This window comes from Carcharodon carcharias, chromosome 10, assembly GCF_017639515.1.
Source record: "Carcharodon carcharias isolate sCarCar2 chromosome 10, sCarCar2.pri, whole genome shotgun sequence".
Lineage (NCBI taxonomy): Eukaryota > Metazoa > Chordata > Chondrichthyes > Lamniformes > Lamnidae > Carcharodon > Carcharodon carcharias.
In genome coordinates, this window is record NC_054476.1 from 118870328 (window position 1) to 118890776 (window position 20449).

Here is a 20449-nt window from a genome sequence, read left to right on the forward strand (position 1 = left end):
CCTACCTTTATTGTGACCCCAAGCTGTTACTCTGAATAGCCGTTACATTATTTTGTTGTTGTGAAAATATGTCATGTGCATTTTATAAAGCCAGTCAATTGTCTGTTCTTATTTTAGTTGTCTCCAGTGACAGCGAAAGTGAATCCGAGTGCAGTTCCTCCAGCCAAGATGACAAAGTTTCAGCCAGCAGCTCAAAAAATCACAAGACAAGAAAAGAAAGAGAGGAGTCTGGTAGGAAAATGAAAGGTACAGCAGTCTACTCCTCTGAATTTGCTTTATCCCCAATTATCAGAAAAAGTACTTCAGTGTAAAATCTTCCAACACATGGTTGTCCTGGCATCAACTACATTGCTAAGTACATAATGTAGACAGAATGTACAAAAATCTGACTGCGTCACAGTCCCACTGAAATATGGATCTCCACATCAGCAGTTGGATGAAGAACTCTATGATCGAACTAAATGTACAGAGCCAATGCTAGGCTTACCATCCATTGTGATCATGCTTCCACAATACAAATTGAAAGAAATATTAGCAAGGGAGCTTGGGACATGGAGGTCACTTTCCCAAGACAGAAACAATTGTTAAGATAAAACATGAAAGCACCTAGAAAAAAATTGATTTGCACATATAACCACAAGGTAGAATCTCATTGAATGTCTTGTTCAAATATTTGAGATGTTTTTTAAGAGTTCCATTTATAGAAAGTCCAGATGAATAGGCAACATTGGGAGTACAGTGAGCTGTTCTGGTTTCCAAATTATGAAAATAAGACAGAAGCACTGATAGTGCAAAAAAGATTTACATCGTGATAACCAGAATCAAGAAGGTACAAATGTCAGGAAAGATTGAACAGGTTGCGGATAATTTTTCTAGAATAGAAAAGAATGAGAAAAGACCTGATGGAGGTCTTTAAAATTATGATGTAGTTTGGTGGGGTAGACGTAGAGATGATGGGTGGAATTTAGTGGAGGCGATGGGGGTTTCTCTGTCATTGCCTATGTTGGGGAAAACCTGTCAGGTGCTTAAATGACCAGTGTGCAGGCCTTTCCAGGGATCAAGGACCATGGGGATGGGGGAGATATCATGTTCTACCCCCCTCCCCCAATGAGAACTGCTAGCCAATTAGAGGCTGGCAGCTCTCCATCGTGCATCAGTACCACTGGAATCAGTGGCAGGTACCATCAGCACACCTATCTAAGGCCCAGGATCAACAAGGGACCCCAGGCCAAAGGTGAGTGAAGGCAGGGTGAAGATCATGGGGGTGGGTAGGGAGGGGGTCCAGAAGAAAAGGTAGAGGTGGTGACTGTCAGTGGGTCCCCGTCTGTCCAATGACAGATCCCTTGATCAGGCACTGAGTGCCTTTGAATGAGAGAACCCCTCTCAAAGCCTGCAGACGAACCAAACAGGTTTTGCTTTTTGGGCTCCTTGCATGGCAACAACCCCACAAATAGTGGCGATGGGATGATGCCCTTAAGTAGGCATTAATTGTCTACTTAAGGGCCTCAATTAGCATCCGGTCGAAAAGGCTATCCACGAGCTTTCTCACCTGGACTTAATTGGTCCCCACCCAGCACCCGATTAAATGCACCACCCATCTCCAAACTCCATCCGGGAAGGGGCATTAAATTCTGCCCGATGTTTCCACTTGTGGGTGTGTCCAAAATGAGGGACCATGCATATAAGAAAGTCACTAACAAGGCCAATGAGGGATTCAGGAAAAAAATTCTTCAATCAGTGGTGAGAGTGTGTACCACATGGTATGGTTCAGGCAAATAGCAGAGGTGCATTTTTGGGGAAGTGAGATAAGTCCATTAGGATAAAGAGAAGCGAAGGACATATCGATTGCATGAGATGAAGTAAGATGGGAAAAAGCTCACGTAGAGCTTAAATATCAGCATAGACTTGTTGGGCTGAGTAGCCTGTTTTTGTCCTGTTATGTTATACCTAATTTTATGAATAAACATATGATATGTCATTGAAGTCTTTGTATGTACCTGTACCTAAAACTATTCCTCATCCTTCCCTCTCTCCTCCCCTTTATAAAGTTGACATTCTATAGATTGTTTTTGTCTTTGGGTATTTGTAACTCAGGGATAGTTATGTTCTTAAGGGAATATCTAATTCACTGGGATTCACCATAGCAGAGACTACATGCAAACAAATGTTGTCATATCATCACTATTATTTTTTGCTTACTTTGTCTAACTTAATTTCTAATAGCCACTGACAACATAAAATATTTCATGAAGTGAAATACATATTTGGACTTTTAGCAAGTGCGGATTTTACAATTGAATGTGTGAGCATGTGAACACTGAACATGTTCAATAATGTCCTCACTAAGTAAATGAAAATCTTCTGGGAGCTACAAGAATGATATGTTCATTAGCTGGCCAAATGGACAATATAATAAGGATCATTCTTAGTTATGTTTAGAATCATAGAACCTTACCACATAGAACGAGGCCATTCAGCCCATCATGCCTGTGCCAACTCTTTGAAAGAGCTGCCCAATTTAATTCAACACTTCAGTTATAGAATGGATAGTTATTTTGACTGGATAGTTTGCAAATATTTTGAGTTAAGGGGCTTGGAGGAGTTACATTAATATAAAATTATCCTCAAGTGGAATGCTAAGTTTAGAATGTCTAACTGAATGGGGTAATGAATTTACCAGCCTTAGTAAGGTCTTTCCAAGGGGAAGGAAAACTAGCCAGGTTACTTGGCTGCTTTGATAAAGCAAGCCTCTTGGCTCATCACCTATGATGTAATTGGTACCTTCAGATTTATTTACAGGCTTAAAACTCCTGACCCTCTTTAAAAAGGGAACTTGAAATTCAGAGGTATAATTTCAAAGGAGGAAAAGAATGGACAATACTTTTGAGACTCCCTTAAATAAAGAAAACAACAACCTGGTTGAACACAACAGGACCCCATTAGGGCAAATAGCTTTTTGATATTTGGCTGTTAATTTAAAAAAAAACTTCTAATAACATTTTAACGTTTATATTCTCCAAAAACTGTATACTGCTGATTTATTGTGTTGCAGCTTCGAGCTGGGAGCCAACCAATAAAACTCCGGGTAACCATCAGTTGACAAATACTTTATCCGGGAGTCGGCCCAGCCTTGGTAGTGAGCATGGAGGAGGTTCAAGTGCCATAGAGAGCTACAGTGGTGATGTCCTTGATGATGACTACAGCAATGATTTTGACAAGAACTCTCTCGGTTAGTACCACGTAACTTGCACGATTTTATCTTTTGTGGGCCTGTAATTCTGTGGGGATTAAATGTAAACTGTCTAAGACCAATTTTAACATTTCTGCTGTGCACAACTTACAATTGCTGACATTATCATATTTAAGTTTATTCTGAAGTATGGTTTGAAAAAAATGCACAATTTGTAAAGGTCACAAGTGAGCTATTTTCATGATATTTCTGTAGAGGTAATTTCTCAGTACAAGGCAATTAAAATTTACAGTATTCCTATTCGTAAGCATTTTACAAATCTATATTTAAAACTGTATTAAAATATGTGCTTTGTCCCCTGTTGAAATTACATTTACTACTTCATGTGAAAGAATGTATGAGAGGTACCTTTTATGTTGTTCTGTAATAACCTATTTGCTGCTGGCTATTTGTGAACATTGAGGTTACTGTTTGGTTCGGTTAGCAAAAGTGAAATTGGCAATTTGAGGATTAGCAAAGGAATATTGCAGCTTGAATAAATCTGAAATACTGAAGCAAAAAAAAACAATCTGAAAGCATTTTTGTTTCCAGTTTGAACATTAACAATCAAGTTATTAAAGTTGAGAAATGGAATTGTAAATCTGAAAAAAAAGAATTTGTGTTATCAGTGTTGCTGAAAGTCATCATTTAGATAATGCTTTTGAAAAGTATTTTAGTAAATAGCAATGTAGTGTCTGTTTAACAAATAGGCAGTGATTCATTTGAACACTATAAAAGTAGTACAGATGAGCGAGGCCATTTTGCCCATCAGGTCCACTTTTCCATCGAAACTTACAATGCTTGCACATTACTAGACAGCCTCTTGAATGGCTCTCATGTTTGCTGCCATTATTTCATAATATTTCATATATTTGGAAGACTGCATTTGAAAATGCATCTGAATTGTGTGCCAGTTCTAATAACACTGAACCATTATTATAATTGTCTCTTTTGTAGCATGTGAAATCAAGCAAGTTCAGCAGTTTGATAAAACTGTAATACAAAGGCACAACATGCAGATGCTGGAAATCTGAAATAAAAACAGAAAATGTTGAAAATACTCAGCAAGTGAGATAGCATCTGTGGAGAGAGAAACAAAGTCGATGGGCGGAGTCCTGTTGTGGCATCGGGGGTTGTGCCTGCTGGCTGGAGAGCCAGCGAGAGACCCACTTTGCCTCTTTTCTGGAAGGCCCACTGAACTACAAGCTAATCAGGCACATCAAGGCCAGTGATGGGCCTTCCCCTGGAATCAATACCCCCAGAGGTGGAAGCCTTGCCTACTGAGAGCTACTGGCCAGTCAGAGGCCGACAACCGTTGCGCTCAGCAGCACCATTGGGGAGGCCGGGGCTGCTGCCGGAAGGACAGGAACCAGAGTCCCAGAATCGCAGAGTGACCAAGCCACAGGTAAGTAATGGGGGTGGAAGTTTGTGGAGTGGGGGTCATGGATGAAGGAGGGCAGGGCAGGGCTCTCAGTGGCCCCTTTCCTTCCTGATGTCCAGTCCTTCAATCAGGCCCCACCCAACCCCCGGAGGTGGCAATCTGGCTGCACATTTTTAGCTGTCGCGCATGCCACATGTTGACAGGCCCACCTGCCACTGGGTTAATACCAGTGGTGGTGAATGAGGCCCTTAACTGGTCATTAATTGGTCACTTAAGGGCCTCAATAGACGGTAGGGTGGGAAGGTTGACCATGGGCCTTTCTACTCAGAACTTAAATCTGGCAGAGTTGGGAACATGGCAGGGTTCTGGTACACCACCATCCCACCTAATTACATGCCCTTCATGCCTCTAGGCTCGCCACCAGTGAGAACAGAAAATTCTGTTTGGTGGCTTTTTGACAAAACTAGAAAAAGTTGGAGATATAACAGGTTTTAAGTGACTGCAGTGGTCGGGAAATGGGGAGGGCCTGTGATTGGGTAAAAGAGATGAAATGCCAGAAGAGATGATGATGCAAAGCAAAAGGATCAGTAATGGGATAAGTAGAGAAAAAGGATGGGTCTAGAGGAGATGTAATAGGAAAAACAGGACCATCACCAAAAGCTGCTGCTCAAAAATAGAGGCAGAGTTTATGATCTGAAATTGTTGAACTCAGCGGCCTAGTTCTGAAGAAGAGTGATATTGGACTCGAAACATTAGCTCTTTTTTAAAAATTCATCGTGGGATGTGGGTGTCACTGACTGGGCCAGCATTTATTGCCCATCACTAATTGCCCTTGAGAAGGTGGTGGTGAGCTGCCTTCTTGAACCGCTGCAGTCCATGTGGTGAAGGTACGCCCACAGTGCTGTTATGGAGCGAGTTCCAGGATTTTGACCCAGCAACAGTAAAGGAACAGCAATGTAGTTCCAAGTCAGGATGATGAGTGGCTTGGAGGGAAATTTCCAGGTGGTGGTGTTCCCACTAGTTTGCTGCCCTTGTCCTTCTAGATGGTAGCTGTTGTGGATTTGGAAAGTGCTGTCCAAGGAGGCTTGGTGAGTTCTCTCTCCAAGATGCTGTCAGATTTGCTGAGTTTTTCCAGCTCTTTCTGTTGTTATTTCATATCTCCAGCATCCGCAGTCATTTGCTTCTATTTCACTGTAAATAGCCCTTGTTCAGTTTCACCATGCTGAATGAGGGGCAACTGGAATTTTAATGATGTATTAAATTCATGATCATCACTGAAAAATCTTTAAAACCTTGAAAATCTTATTTCATATTTGTAGAATGTTAATTTTTGCATTTATGATAAAAAGCCACATTTTAAAAATAATATATTTTCCAAAGTTTGATTATGAGAATTTGTCTACCTTAATCTCATTTGCATGCCCCAATCATGCATTTTGTTTTCTATAAATGATATTAAAAGTGATGGATAATCTTATGCCTGTGAGAATACTTCAATGTGACTGGCTGCTTACCCTCCTAGCTGTCATCACTGCTGCTTGACCTCTAGAGATAACCTTGACTTGGCACCAGATTTAATGTGCCGTCAGGAAAGGGGAAGTCTTTGGAACAAAGATTGCTAGATCTTTGTAGACCTTTGCTGCTGACTGCAAAATCCAGTCCATTGAAAGGTGCCATGAGAAGGGGAAGAGATGGCTGGGTGATGAGGAGTGGATCAGATTGTTATGGAGGGAATGACCGCTTGGGAATACTGAAAGGAGAGGGCAGGGGAAGATGTGCTCGTTGGAGTCATCCTGCTGGATGACACTGATGCCACCTTCCATACCAGTGCTTCTGATATGCCTTCATTTTTCCTCAACTGCCTCAATTCCCCCCACTGAGGCTGATGGGGTCAGCTCCACCTGCCATCTTATCTGATGGATTATCTTCCACCATTACCGCTAGCAAGATGTCACCACCAAACTCGTCTACCCCCACCTCCCCTTTCCAGCATTTCAAATGGAATTTTCCTCTCTGAGACCCCAGTATACTCCTCAGTCACACCGGACACCCCTGACCCTTTCCCTGGTTCCTTCCCATGCAAGCAAAGGCAATGCAGTACCTGCCCTTTTACCTGTTATCTTCCCACCATTGAAAGCCTCAACCACTTCCTTTCTTTAATATACCATACTTGCTGCTCACAAGGTGGTCTCCTCTAACTTAGGAAACCAAATGAAGATTGTGTGACTGCTTTGCAAAGCACCTCCATTCAGTTCACATGCGTGAACCTGATCTTCTGGTCACCTGCCATTTATTTCTCTATGACGCTTTTGACCTCCCTGTCCTTGGCCTTCTGCACTGCTCCCCAATGAAGCTGCATGTTGGCTCGGTTAGCAGCACCTTTTGATTTGGCACTTTTCAATCTTCTGGACTCAGAATTGAGTTAAACAATTTCCAATCATATTACCTCTCCCCCATTTCTTTTGGACTGCAGCAGCTGTTGGTAATGATTCTGCTGTTTCCATTTACACCTCCTTTAGAACAATCTTTTGTTTCTTTACTTTTCCAAGTGCCATTTCCTTGTATTTGCACTTTATCATCTCCTGCTGTCCATCCTATTACAGATCTTCCCTCTTGTTTGTTCCTCCACCCTCACTTTCCCTGCCTCTGTACTTGCTTAAAATCTGTTACATCTCTAATTTTTTCCAGTTCTGAAGGCCATGAACCTGAAATGTCAACTCTGTTTCTACCCCCATATTTGTTGCCTGACCTACTAAGTATTTCCAGCACTTTGAGATTAATCCATAACAGTGCCTCAAATGTGTTTCATTGTTGATACATTTGGATCATATCTGAGTCTTCTGATTGTTGTTTAAGTGGGCAGAACTTAATTCAGCATGTTCGTGGAAAGAGGTTTTTTTTTAGTATTCTAAGAGTCTGGAGAAGAAGATGATGTTTTACTTGGCGATAATGTATACTCTTGGATAGTCAACTTTTGTATGAGGGCTGTATTGATCTGAAAATCAATGCTTAAAAATGATCTTTTAGTTTTCTATACCGTTTTGCAATTAAAGTAGCTGCCTTCATGGAAATTTTTCTTCATGTTGTACACACTTTTCTAAAGGTCAGTATGTAGAGGGTTCCTGAAATTGTTTAGGCTAAGACATGTTCTGAATTCATTAATAAAAGCCATCATCTGATACCATGCAGGTCTTGTCACATTTTATACATGTAAAATACTCATTTTAAATTTAAATAACACAAATGCCATAAAAGAAATATGCAAATTCATGTTTGGTATATGCATTCTAAAAGCTGGGTAAAAGCATGGTTAATTTTTAAAATTTTTTGAACCTCAGAAAGCCTTTGATAGGGTAGAAGGTCAGATACAATACACTTTTTTATGAAATGTGTATTTTCCCATTAATACAAAGTCTGTTTTGCTCTATTTGGCATCCCCTGTATGATTTGATGGAGAACCTGCACTGTTTTTGCTCCAGGTCAACATGGAGATAAATCCCAAAGACATATTTAGATGAAGCCTGAGTCTGAAGAGTCAGTTTCTTACAGTTGCGAAATGGAGGTGCAAATCCTGTATATTTTAAAAAAAGCAAAAAAAATTGTAATTTCTTTTCGAAAGGTTGGATAGCAAAGAAGCTATCACAATAATATAAAACATGTCTAAATAAATCTAAAAACAATTGCTGTATTTTCGAATCAAGTTCCCTTTGCAACAAATCAGGCTGTAAGCTGCATATTGGATCTCTGCAAAAACCCTGTTATTTGCTTGTGTTTTACAAAGATACCTAATTGGTACAGTAAAATGATGTGTAATATCTGTCAGTGTTCAGGCAAATGCTAAGTTCTGACAGTAATTTTTTGTGCAGCCATCAAAACAAAAATATGAAATTGTGCTTATTGCCTCTTTGATTGCTGCCCCTTTGGAAATCATCTCCATAGGGTCGTATTTTAAAAACATAATTAGTGGCAGTAATCAAAGTACCACTTTGTTTTGTAGTGCATATTTATTTTAGGGCTTCCCTCACCATGGCAATAATGCTGCTATTTACATTCATTGCCAAAACAACATGACAACCATTATTAGTGTTGCTATTGAAATATTAATTATAAACTCTGACTTACAATACATTGCAATGTTGAAATCAACATGTTTCATAGCAATGCCACAGAATGATGGTTATGCACAGCACTTAAGTGAGAAACCAATGCCCTAATAGTAGTATTGTTATTTTTAAATTCTACCTACGTTTCACAGTCAGAAAGATGCATTTAACCTGTTTTTAGAGTACAATTGTTGTTTTCATGCAATGGTACTCGAGCATTTCTCCATAAAGAACAGATTAAGGGAACAAAAATGTGAGCGGCGCTATTGCATTTGGCTGTTGTATTTATTTTAATCCTGAGGCTGCAAGTGAGTCATTAAATTGAACTAATGGTGTGTCAAAGGCCCTATAATGAAAACTACTTAGACTAAGAAATCTGAGCTTATAACAATCTATATTATTTAATATTTCCAAACTTCTCGTGCCAAATGTAGTGCAACCATAATAGATTTTGATTATTGTAGGTCAAAGATTTTGGCACCATCATGTTGTTGAGGGTAATTATTCTTTTTGTTAGTGTGAAATGGAGATCATAGTGAACAAATGATTTCACAAATGCAGTGGAAAGTGTTCTGGGAAAAGCCTAATTTTAAAAAAATTGACAAAAAATGAATTGGTTTCATGGATACTTTTATGGAAAATATTACTTCTGCCTTTTCAATCCCAAGTGATAACAGTTTTATGTCTCTTTTAAGATCAAATGTAATTGAGAAAAGAGTTATTTGCTGCTTTTAGTCCTTCCAGCACAGGGATGACGTGTACAGCTTAATTTATCGGAAGTAATTAATGCTCTGTGAAGTGTTTTAAATTGAATTTCTTTATGTCTGCTACAGGTTGTCATTGAGTGGGCCAGGGTCCAGGCATCCTCCCAATCTCTGTCATTCAAGGATTGCCCCCGTTCTCCTTCCCAAGATGCCCGGGTTAGAGCTGTTGATTTTGATGTCATATGAATAAAAGAATTGTATAAACTTGATACAAGTCCTCGAGTCTTTTCTTTTTTGATCACGCAGCTTTAACTCCAGAGTGGTTCATTTTCTGAACTTCTTGCTGGATAACATTGTAGATGGGTCCATAGGAAAATCTTTGCTGCAATAATTCATAGCTGAATCTGGTATGTTCCAGTTATTTAATCTATTTTATTCATGAGGTTTTCGATGGCAAATTCTTTTTTGATCTCCAGTGTTTAACACCACAATCCTGGTTTGCTGTTGTGAAGCTTTGGTTGCTACATGCCACTGATACTGGAAACCCAAATGGACTTTTGAAGTGCCCGTGCGGTTTCAGAATGAGTAGCTGTTAGGTAGGCTTTAACTTAAGCAGATATATTTTGTTTGTAGCCTGTTGAAAATGTGATTTCATTAGGGTTCTGCAATTCACTCTTAAGAAAGGATTTTGGAGAAGCCAAAATCTCATTTTGTGATGGGGTAGCCCATGATTTGCAGATAACTGTTGGATTGCAAAAGGCCATTAGTAATTATTTAATATGTTCCAATTGCACACTGTGATGCTGAAATAAACTACAATTTCATTATATGTAAGTACTGAAATCGTTAAGAAAAATGTTTGAAAAGTATTGGAATAATTTATGACTGCTGCCTTTTGTTTAACCCCTTTCACTCTCTCACTCTCCCCTTTTTAAAGTTTCTATTTGAGCAAGCCATTCCTTTGAAGTTTCTTTGAAACTAAAAGTAACATGCCTTATCTATTTTCTTCTTGCTTTTGAGTCCCACTATCTGTTTTGGATGGACCCAAATACATTTGGCCTTCACCTTAAAACTGACTGCTTTTTGAGAATGTTGAGACCCAGCTCATCCATGAAGCTCATCCAGTTCAATCATCAGACTCAATTTTATGCCTTAAGCAGAGCTCTGATACCATTTAGTGTTATTAATAGCTTAAGAAATGAGATTTTACCTTAATAAATAACCTGGTGACACTGTACGGTTATTGTAAGAACATAGGATAAAGATTGAGTAGGCCATTCAACTCCTCTAGCCTGTTCCTCATTGGTAGGAAATGAATGACCTCATACCTGTGTTGAAATCCATTTAGCACAGTTTTGCCCACTCATTTAGTGTATTAATGCGTCTTTGTAATTTTATACTTCCATTTACACCCTATCATGGTACAACCAATCTTGTGTCATCAGCAAACTCTATTGCATTATCTAAATCATTAATAAACAATGAATAGTTGAGGCCCCAGCACAGATTCTTGTGGAATACCACTATTCACTCCCTTCATGCCCACATATGCCTATTTTCCATTCTCTCTGGCTCCTGCACCTAACTAATTACCTAACCAGGTCAATAATTTGCCTTCAGTTCCATGAGCTTTAATTTTAGCTTGCAGTTCCTTTGATGGATCCTTATTGAATGCTTCCTGGAAATCCGTGTTAACTACATCCATAGACATTCCCCTGTTACTCCTTCAGCAACTTCCTCAATTAAGTAACTTCAGTTTGTTAAGCGTGACACACCCTTTGCAACTCCATGTTGGCTTCTCTAGTAGCCTTTCAAACTGATGTTCAGATTTCTTCTTTACCTTTAAAACAAATTTACCTATTTGTCTGGAAATTTTCAGGACTAGAATGTGTCTGAAAGTCATACAATGGAGAGAGTTGTCTTCGTGTGATTTTTCTGAACAATAACTCTAGCTGTGAAGCAGTTCTAGCTTACTGTAAATTGTTTTGTGAAATGCAGCATAGTTTGTAAAGGAAAAATAAGCTGGTGTGATGTTAATCTTTTGAATCACAGTCCAGTTGCAGTTCCCTTCAATGGACAAGTCACCTTAAAACAGTTTCACTGACTGATCACCAAGAGTGATATGAAGTTTAAGGGAACAAACCATAGCTGTGAATCAGATGAAATGAAAAAAACCTTTCAACCATGGCAACAGAAGTGGCAGGACTAATGGTAAGCATTAGCATTACTCGTTTAGCTGGTTAAGTTCCCTTTGTAGCACTATAATTAGAGGAGAGCACAATGTGAGGAATGGGTGTCTTCAATGTTACAAATAATCAAATCATTCAAAGCTCTTTTTTTCTTGTTATTTTTGATTTCCCTGCTGAACACTTGCATAATGAAATAATTACATGTCGACATAATGCTTTCTGAAATGCTGATGACTGCTGATAATTAGCGGTATGCATTGTGGTTGTTAATCTTTCAAAAGATGGTATGGTAATTTCATACAAACTGAGAGAAAATATGGCCTCTCAGGTTAATTTGGCCTTGAGGTAAAAGCTTGTTACAGTTCCAAACATACTGAGCACTCTTCTTCCCACATTTTAGCTCAATTCCTATGACAGTGAGCTTATTTTTACAAGATGGATGTTTTAGAGCTGAGTCTAGAAGATCAGAGCCCTTGGGGGGCTAAAAAGCCACTTCAGTCACTGCTGCTCCTTTTATCTAGCATTTAGCACTGTGTTACTACCCATCTGGAAATTGAGATTCACTATAAGTAACTTGTATATTTCCTTTTCAAATAAAGTTTTCATTTAAAAACTTGTTGAAAAATTTACTTTATGGATATATCTATTATTGCTAGTGTTGCAGTGTTTGGTACATACAAATGATGCTTGGTGAGTTCAAATCATTAAAGGCAATTTCTTTTTTTGAGCAAAAAAGCAATATCGATGTCAAACTCGTCAGAACAAATCAAGTCGAGTTTATTTTACAGTTAGAAGCACAAAATTTGAAATTCTTAATAATTACCATGAGAGACTAACTGGAAAATTAGAGCAAAATAGATCTAAGTGCAGTATTTGAAGTGAGAAATCAACAAGATCAAACAAATTCAGATGCAGTTTATATCTCCAGCATGAATATCTGGTAATTATTATGTTGTGATACATAAATCTGTCTGAGGGGTCCCATGTGCCTGAAAAGATTCATGCTCTGAAAGTGATTGTGAATTTTGATTATTTTCTGCTGTTGAGGAAATGTTTGTAGATGTGTGAGATATTACATTAATGCATTATTTGCTACTGATATCCACATAAGTTTTTGAAAATTTAGATTTAATCGTTGATTATTAAGCTAATTTTGAATTGATGTTTGAAGAGTTAGCAACATGGTCATATCAGTGCTGATTTCTTGCTTCACCAAAGCAATATTTTCATCTGAATTAAGGGTCCATGGATCAGATCCCTGACATTTTGCTTTAAACATGTAGAAATGAAAACATTATCTCATGTTCTGATTAATAATTGGATCTGACACTTGTATTTAATACTGACATTATCATTTGTTAAGAGGTAAGAACTCTAGTCTAATTTGGAGTTAATATGCGGTTTTCGTACCTGATTTTATGAATAGGGTTAGTCCATGTTTGGTGTGCATTTGAAGCCATTAGGCTTTGGTTGTGCATCACATCATGTAAATCCAGATTAGCTACTTTGCAAAATTGATCTTAAAATTGCTTATTTTAGGTCAATTGTCTACATCCCTTGAAATCTATCCAAAGCAGTGCCCAGAATAGGGCAGGAGGCACTTCAAACTCAAAAAAATCAATTATATTGATTGTTGATTTGAGATTTTGCCAGGCATATATGGTTTCAAATTCTGACTAAATGATTATTTTGGAAAAACAGTGCAAAATGAAGAAAGCTCTATATCTTAAAAAAAAGAGAGCTTTGTCTTTAATCTGACACCATTGCCAGTGGCAATTTATCCGGCTTCTGAGCTTCAAAGTTCTATTGCAATGGTAAAAGTTTTCCCGGACTTTACACAATGAAAGTTTGCACAGCATTGATATAAATTGTACATATAAGATTAATCCTTGTCTTTTCTGTTATTTTCAGTTGTTTAAAAGTTTTAACACCAGAAGTTGAATTAATGAGCTTTGCTAGAATCTTAGCTAGAAATAAACAACAATAACTTTTGAGCCCACTTTTAATCTGTCTGTAAGAGATTGCAACCATTTGTCTTCGTCAAATAACAAGGTCTTGAGCTCCAACAATTCATTTCAAAGTATCCCGCAACTGATTGGAACTTGACTGATAAGACAGGAATATATAATTTGTGCTCTTTTCCAGGCCTATAATCTTGACACTAAATTGTAGAAGTTGTATCAGTAAACTTGAGTTGGATATGTGGCACCATTATTTTTACAGTACTCTAGCCCTGACTAATTGGTTTGCTCTAATCCTTGCGTGTTGCCAGGTAGCAGATCTGATCAAGCACATTAAGTTCCAAATATATTGCAAGTGCCGAGTCTGAAACGTGCTTCAACACGGCGCTCAACGCAGGCCTCATCTGTTCTTTATAAATCAGAGATAACAGTATGTATGGCTGATTGAAACACTTTGCACTCACTCCATCTGGATATCCACATCTGCAGTCATAAATCTCAAACTGGGGAAATTTTTTGCCATCCCAGCCACCTGGATTTTTGCCCGGCTTTTATTGGTAACAGTGGCAACAAGAGAAAAATACAATTTCATAATCTTGTAATTGAGTTGTAAACATTCACGGTAAAAAGTTATAATTTTCACTTTAAATATTTAAACTGATCTACAGCAAAATAATATAGTCTCAAGCTGCAGAAGAACATAAGAACAGGAGTAAGTGTATTATGCCCTCAAGCCTGTTCTGCCATTTTATTGGACCATGGCTGATCTGTACTCCCACTCCATTTACCCGCCTTTGCTCCAAAATTCTTGATATCTTTACATGGAGCAGAATTTTCCATTTGGCATGTGGGGGCGGGCCCAACACACTGGAATGTAAAATGATGCGTGATGACGTCAGACGTGTATCCCGATGTCATCGCGCTGCCTCGTGATATGTCGTTTGGCAGGCACACACTTGAGTCGGCTGCATGCCTGTTGATAAATGAAAGGCTTATTAAGGCCATTAAAGAACTAATTAATTTCACATTTACGCTGCTCATCCAACCTAACGGTTGGCGGGCAGGCGAAAAGCCAAGCGGCCTTTACGTTTTTTAGGAAACCTCATCCACGAGCGGGATGAGGTTTCCTAATGTCATTACAACTTGAATGAAAACTTTCTTTGAAAAATGAAAACATGTCCCATCTCATGTGACACAGTCACATGAGGGGGGACATGTTTCATTAAATTTTTACGTATTTGTTTATTATTTTCAACAATCGCTTCAATCTCCCTGAGTCAGTTCTGTGCCTCAAGGAGATTGAAACGCTCGCGCTGGACCCAATTCTCCCTCTTCCCCCCCCACCGGCACAGGTAGTGCTCAGTGCTATTGCTCGTGTTCTGCGCTGGGCAGGCCTTAATTGGCCCGCCCGCTGAAATCGTGGTGTGGAGCCGATTGCGGTCAGCTCCTTGACCACTCCTGCCGAGCCAGCCCGACCAATGAAAAATCCTGGCCTGGAAAAAATCTATCAGTCTCAATGTTGAAAATTGCTATTGATTCCGCATTCACTGTCTTTTGGGGAAGAGAATTCCAGGGGCAGAATTTTCCCATTTACACGCCGACGTGCCATTGTGATATTTCGATGGCCGGGCACACGCTGACCTCCGATGCGCGCACGCCATTAACGGGCCACTTAAGGCCCTTGAGGCACCAATTGATAGGGATTTTTCAGGGCCCATGTGATCTACAGGTCATCACACAGGCACAACGAGCATGTGGGTAGGACACATTTGCATAAACCTCATCCACGGGCGGGATAAGAGGGGTCAGTGGGGTCGCGAATGTGCTCAGTCAGATATTTAATTTGGAAAGTTACTGATACTTGCCTGTATGAACAGAAATACTTCAAAACTCATACCAGCTCCTTGGATTGGACTCTCAGGTCAGGACTCTACAATGAAGATCCTTTTTGGGGCCTGCAGGTTTCAGGAAGCCTTCCCTTTGCTTGGGAATGGGAGTTGTGTTCTCCATTGGAGGCACGTCCTCTGAGGAGGAAGGGAGGGCCAGAAGGGGGAGGAGGCCAGGAGTACACATTCAGCCTCCAGGGGAGCCACCATAGGGGGGAGAGGCGCAGGGCCAACAGGAAATCCAAGGTGGAAGGGGCCACAGAAGACGCCACTATCTTGCTGTCAGGGTATACAAGTGGCGAAGCAGAGACCTCAATATGTCAGAGGTGCAGTGCCAAAGGAGGCTCCATATCTCAAGGGAGACAGCCAACTCTATCTGTTAGATGAAAGCCTTGAAATCGCTGCAAGCTGTGTGGGTGGACACCCCATGCCAGTGGCTCTGAAGGTCACAGGGCTCGGAGGGTGATCTTTGTGGTGTCTCCCAATCAGCTGTCCACAGTTGTGTCAAGCAGGTGACAGGCGCCCTGTTCAGGCGTTCATTGACGATCATCATCTGACCGGGCCAGCTAGATACAGCAAGCTAGAGGCTTTGCAGCGATTGCTGGCTTCCCCCATATCCAGGGTGCTATAGACTGCACACATGTGGCCATCAAAACACCAGTGGGTGAGGCCGGTGCCTTCGTCAACAGGAAGGGATTCCACTCTATGCATGTGCCGATAGTGTGTGATCACAGGATGCAGATTCTACAAGTCTGTGCAAGGTACCCAGGCAGCTCCCACGACACCTACATCCTCAGACACTTCCAGGTGTCGAGGCTCTTCAGTGCTCCAGCCCAGCTGGATGGATGGCTGCTGGGTGACACGGGCTGTCCCCTCAAGGTGGCTCATGACACGTCTCCACCACCCAAGCACAGAAGCTAACCAGCAGTACAGTTGGAGCCCCGACTCCACAAGGGCTGTGGTGGACAGAATCATCGGTCTTCTTAAGATGCGCTTCCGATGCCTGGACTGTTCAGCACTCCAGTACCCCCCAGATTGTGTGTTGCTGATGGTGGTTGTATGCTGCGCTCCCCACAATCTTGCACTGGAAAGAGGGGACGCTGCGGGCGAAGAAGATGTAGGCGCAGTGGCTGTGGCTGCCTACGTGAGTCCAGCAGTGAGTCCGAGGATGAGCATGCATAGGGAAACACTGAGGGGGTAGACACTGACCTGGGCATACTCCAGGGAGGCAGGGACCCCCGGGAGACTTTAATCCACTGAACCTTCAGCTGGAACACCACAGATGGACCTCCAACAAAAGCCTGGGCTGCAGGCTCCATACTCGATACCTGAGTGCAAAACCTGCCTGGATGGGAACATTAACTAAGGGCCCTGTCAATAAAACTCAATGTGACACAACTCTCTCATAACATCATGGGTAACCATCCACCTGCAGAGGAAAAGAGGCACCCTCAGCCATGGTCATGTCTAAATTTAAAGCTATAACAAAATGAACTTAAGGAAGCAAAATGACAAAGATGTTAAACACCACACCAACTAATCATAACCTCATTGTGGGGCAACACAAAAGCACCAGTGAGAAACCGTGGTGTGCCTAAGGTGCCTTAAATTTACACTTTCTGGTGCTACTTCTAGATGCTGTCTCCTCGCTGGCACTAGCATCCGAGACAGCCTGCTCACTGTGCTGTCCTGTTGGCCACGATGACCTTGGTGGCTGTCCTCTGGCCCATGGAGCCTGTGCTGGCCCTGCTTGGGAGGGAGTGGCCAGTTCCACAGCTGTCATCTCCCCAGTCGCCATAGCCTCATTGGATGCAACGATCACTGAAAGAGGGGCAGAAAAGCTGCTGCCCTCATCCAGAGCGCCCTGAGAGGAGTCCACAGAGATGACAGGCAGCTTCTGCGCCAACGTGAGGTCGCTTCAGACCTCTCTGCTCACCGTAGATGGATGGGCACCGAGCTGGGAAACTTGGTTCCCAGACCATCTCCCACACTGGCACTGAAGTCAATGCCAATGTGAGGGCTTCCTGGTCGAGCGCATCCCCAGGAAGCCCTGATTGGTCTCTTGGAGGAGCCCCTCAATGAGAGTCGCCACTTTCACCATGGAGGAAGCATGGCACTTGGCCATGAAGCTCATTGCATCGGCGATGGTCTGCGTGGGCCCCTTCACCACAGAGACCAAGCCAAGCATAGCCTCGTGTATCTCCTCCCGCACACCCTGCTGGACTTCCATCATCTGCTGCCTCGTGCTTCTGGAGTCGTCCATATCATCAGGCACTGACCGAGCATGTGCCTGGTCCCCTGCAGTCCTCTCACTGTTAGCGCCATGGGCACTCTGTCTCCACCAGCTCCTCCAGCGGCTGTGAAGTGCCCTCACTGGTGTGCCCAGGAACACTAGCCAATGATTTAATTCCCACAAGTATCTGAACTGGTGCCGGCCTGGCAGAGATGGCCTGATGCTGGTGGATCAGAGACTTCAGGGCCTTGAGGTGTGAGAGGGGGCCCCTGTGCCGCCGCCTCCTGGCCCTGCTCCACTGATGCTGAAAGGAAGAACAAGGGCATTTGATTAGTTAACATGGAGACAATGTCAATGTGCATCCTTGTCCCCCCTGGATCATTACACTCTCATCCTTCCAAAAGCAACGGTCAAGCCATGTGCAAACTTCAATCGCTGACATTCAGCACTGCCATGGCTGCTGGGACACTAATGATGACCTTAGTGCTGGGCAAGCATACCTGCCTGATGGCATCCCAGCCTTACCAACACCAGTGGACGTGGGCGCATGGCACCTCACCATATCGAGGGCCTCCTGCTTGAATCTGGTAATGATCGCCAGCTGGGCCGGCCCTCCGCCAGTCCTCAGCCACTTGGCGGCATTATGAGCGTTCTTCTCCTGAAAACAAGAGAGCATTGATTAGTGCAACTTATACCTGGAATCTCTTCACGGCCAACCCACCCCAACTAGAGTGGGACATTACAGGACTCCAGTGCCTCCTCACCCCGCAGCTACCGCACACTCACACAAAGATGCCAGGCCTGTCCCCCACCCTTGGCCAAAAGCTGCCTACGTCACATTTGGCACCATGCGGTCTAACTTTGCAGAGCAAGGAGGCGCAAGCACGTGGAACACAAAGGGCAGCAGATGGATAGGTGCCCCGTCACCTGGAAGCTCTCTTCCCAGCATGTCAGCACCCTGACTTTGACATGCTTTGCAGTTCCAGCACTGCGCCATGGTGCAGCTCTGCCAGGTTGCCCCCAGAACAGTAATGTGGGTCTCAGTCTATCACATGCTGTGGGTACAGAACCCATCTCATCACCACCCTCTCAGGGTGACCTAGGCATGGGCAATATCTGCTGGCTCACCAAGCAAAGGATTCATGCCGTCAATGATCTAATGCAAGTCACTACACTGAGTTGGGGGCGTGCGGCCAGGGGGGAAAGCCTGCCTGCTGGGTTAAGTGACCAATGCCAACATGGTGCTTACCCAAGCGCAAGAGGTCGGTGAAACGCTTGCTGCATTGGATACACATGCATCGCACCACGTCGCGGGAGCTTACTATCTCCGTCACCTCCTCCCAGGCACATTTGGTAATGCGGAGGGGCCTCCTCCTCCTGTCCCTGGGAAAGAGGACGTCCTGCTGTGTCACTGCCTCCTCGAGGAGGGCAGCAAGGCAATTGTCTGAGAAACGAGGGGCACAGTGCCCCCCTGCCCTACCTTCCTGCCTGGCCTGCTCACCAGCAGTGCTCTGGGGAGCCCTTCTGCTGGCCATGTTTGACAGCCTTTGCAAGGTTGCAGGAGCTCTTTTAAACAGGCTGCCGAGTCGCTATTGGACCCAGCGGTCGTAGCAGTCCTGCTGCCACCCGCCCACTCCCACTGTCCTTGGGAGCCGCGTTTCATGCTGGGTGGGCCTTAATTGGCCTGCCTGCATAAAATGGCAACGCGGACCCGATTGCGGGTGGCGATCAGGCCTGCGCCTGCTCATGCACAGGCTGAAAATTCTGCACCAGATTTCCATTACTCTTTGTGTCAAAAAGGGCTCCCTGATTCACTGCTAAATAGCCTGGTGTGGTGCTTAATATGGTGTTTCCCTACTTGTGCAGCCACTTAACATGCTTCAGGTCCTGGGCACGTATATAATGGGTAGCACAGCTGGACAGAGAGATGTGGACTTTCGCAGGTGTATTTTTGTTCTTGAGTGTCTTTTATCTATCACTGTAGTGAATGAGTTGTGCTCTTTTTGTCATTAACTCATTCCTTCCTCTGCAGAGATACATTATGAGGCTTGAGATGGGACCTGTTGCATAAATATGTTGAGAAAGAGGGTGTGGACTTTAAGCTACATTTCCAATTCTAAGCAGTTTGTGCATCAAGTTCTGTGACTGCTGTATAGTTTCTGAATGTTTCTTGAGCTTTTTTTTTAAAAAGGTATTGAACAAAAATTTGTTCTTAAATGCCAAAGCAGACTTACATTGTACCCTGGCAAGCTGCCATTCCATCAAATGATTAATTTGTTGTAATTAAGCTATGACAGATGTGGCAGACCTTGATCAATCTGGTTTTCCTCAAATCACACATTTAAGGTCATAGAGTCAGTACAGCACAGAAGGAGGCCGTTCTGCCCATCGAGTCCATGCTGGCCCTCTGTGGAGCAATCTAATCAGCCCCATTCCCCCTGCTTTTTCCCCGTAGCCCTGCAAGTTTATATCCTTCAGGTGCCCATCCAATTTCCTTTCGAAATGTTTCATTGTCTTCACTTCCACCACCTTCAGAGTCAGCAAGCATGAGGTCGTTACCACTTGCTGCATAAAAATATTCTTCCTCACATTTTCCCTGCATCTCTTGCCAAAACCTTAAATCTGTGTTCCCTAGTCTTTTCACCCATGAGCTAATGGGAGCAACTTTTCTTTGCCTTATCTAACTAAACCTGTCATAATCTTTTACGCCACTATCAAATCTCCCCTCAATCTCCTTTTGCACCGAAAAGAACCACACCATTT

General features: G+C 42.5%; 1 protein-coding gene across 9 annotated transcripts in view; it reads left to right on the plus strand.

Moving 5' to 3' along the window:
- LOC121283061 (rab effector Noc2-like) overlaps positions 1 to 9686 on the plus strand; it is a 238999-nt gene extending 229313 nt beyond the window's left edge. For all 9 annotated transcript variants that reach the window (XM_041197079.1, XM_041197082.1, XM_041197078.1 and 6 more), the window contains 3 exons: positions 118 to 246; positions 3053 to 3229; positions 9547 to 9686. In XM_041197079.1, the coding sequence (XP_041053013.1) occupies positions 118 to 246; positions 3053 to 3229; positions 9547 to 9557 (317 nt within the window). In that variant the 3' untranslated portion in view covers positions 9558 to 9686. The remainder of the gene's footprint in view (positions 1 to 117; positions 247 to 3052; positions 3230 to 9546) is intronic.
- The last annotated feature ends 10763 nt before the right edge of the window (positions 9687 to 20449 follow it).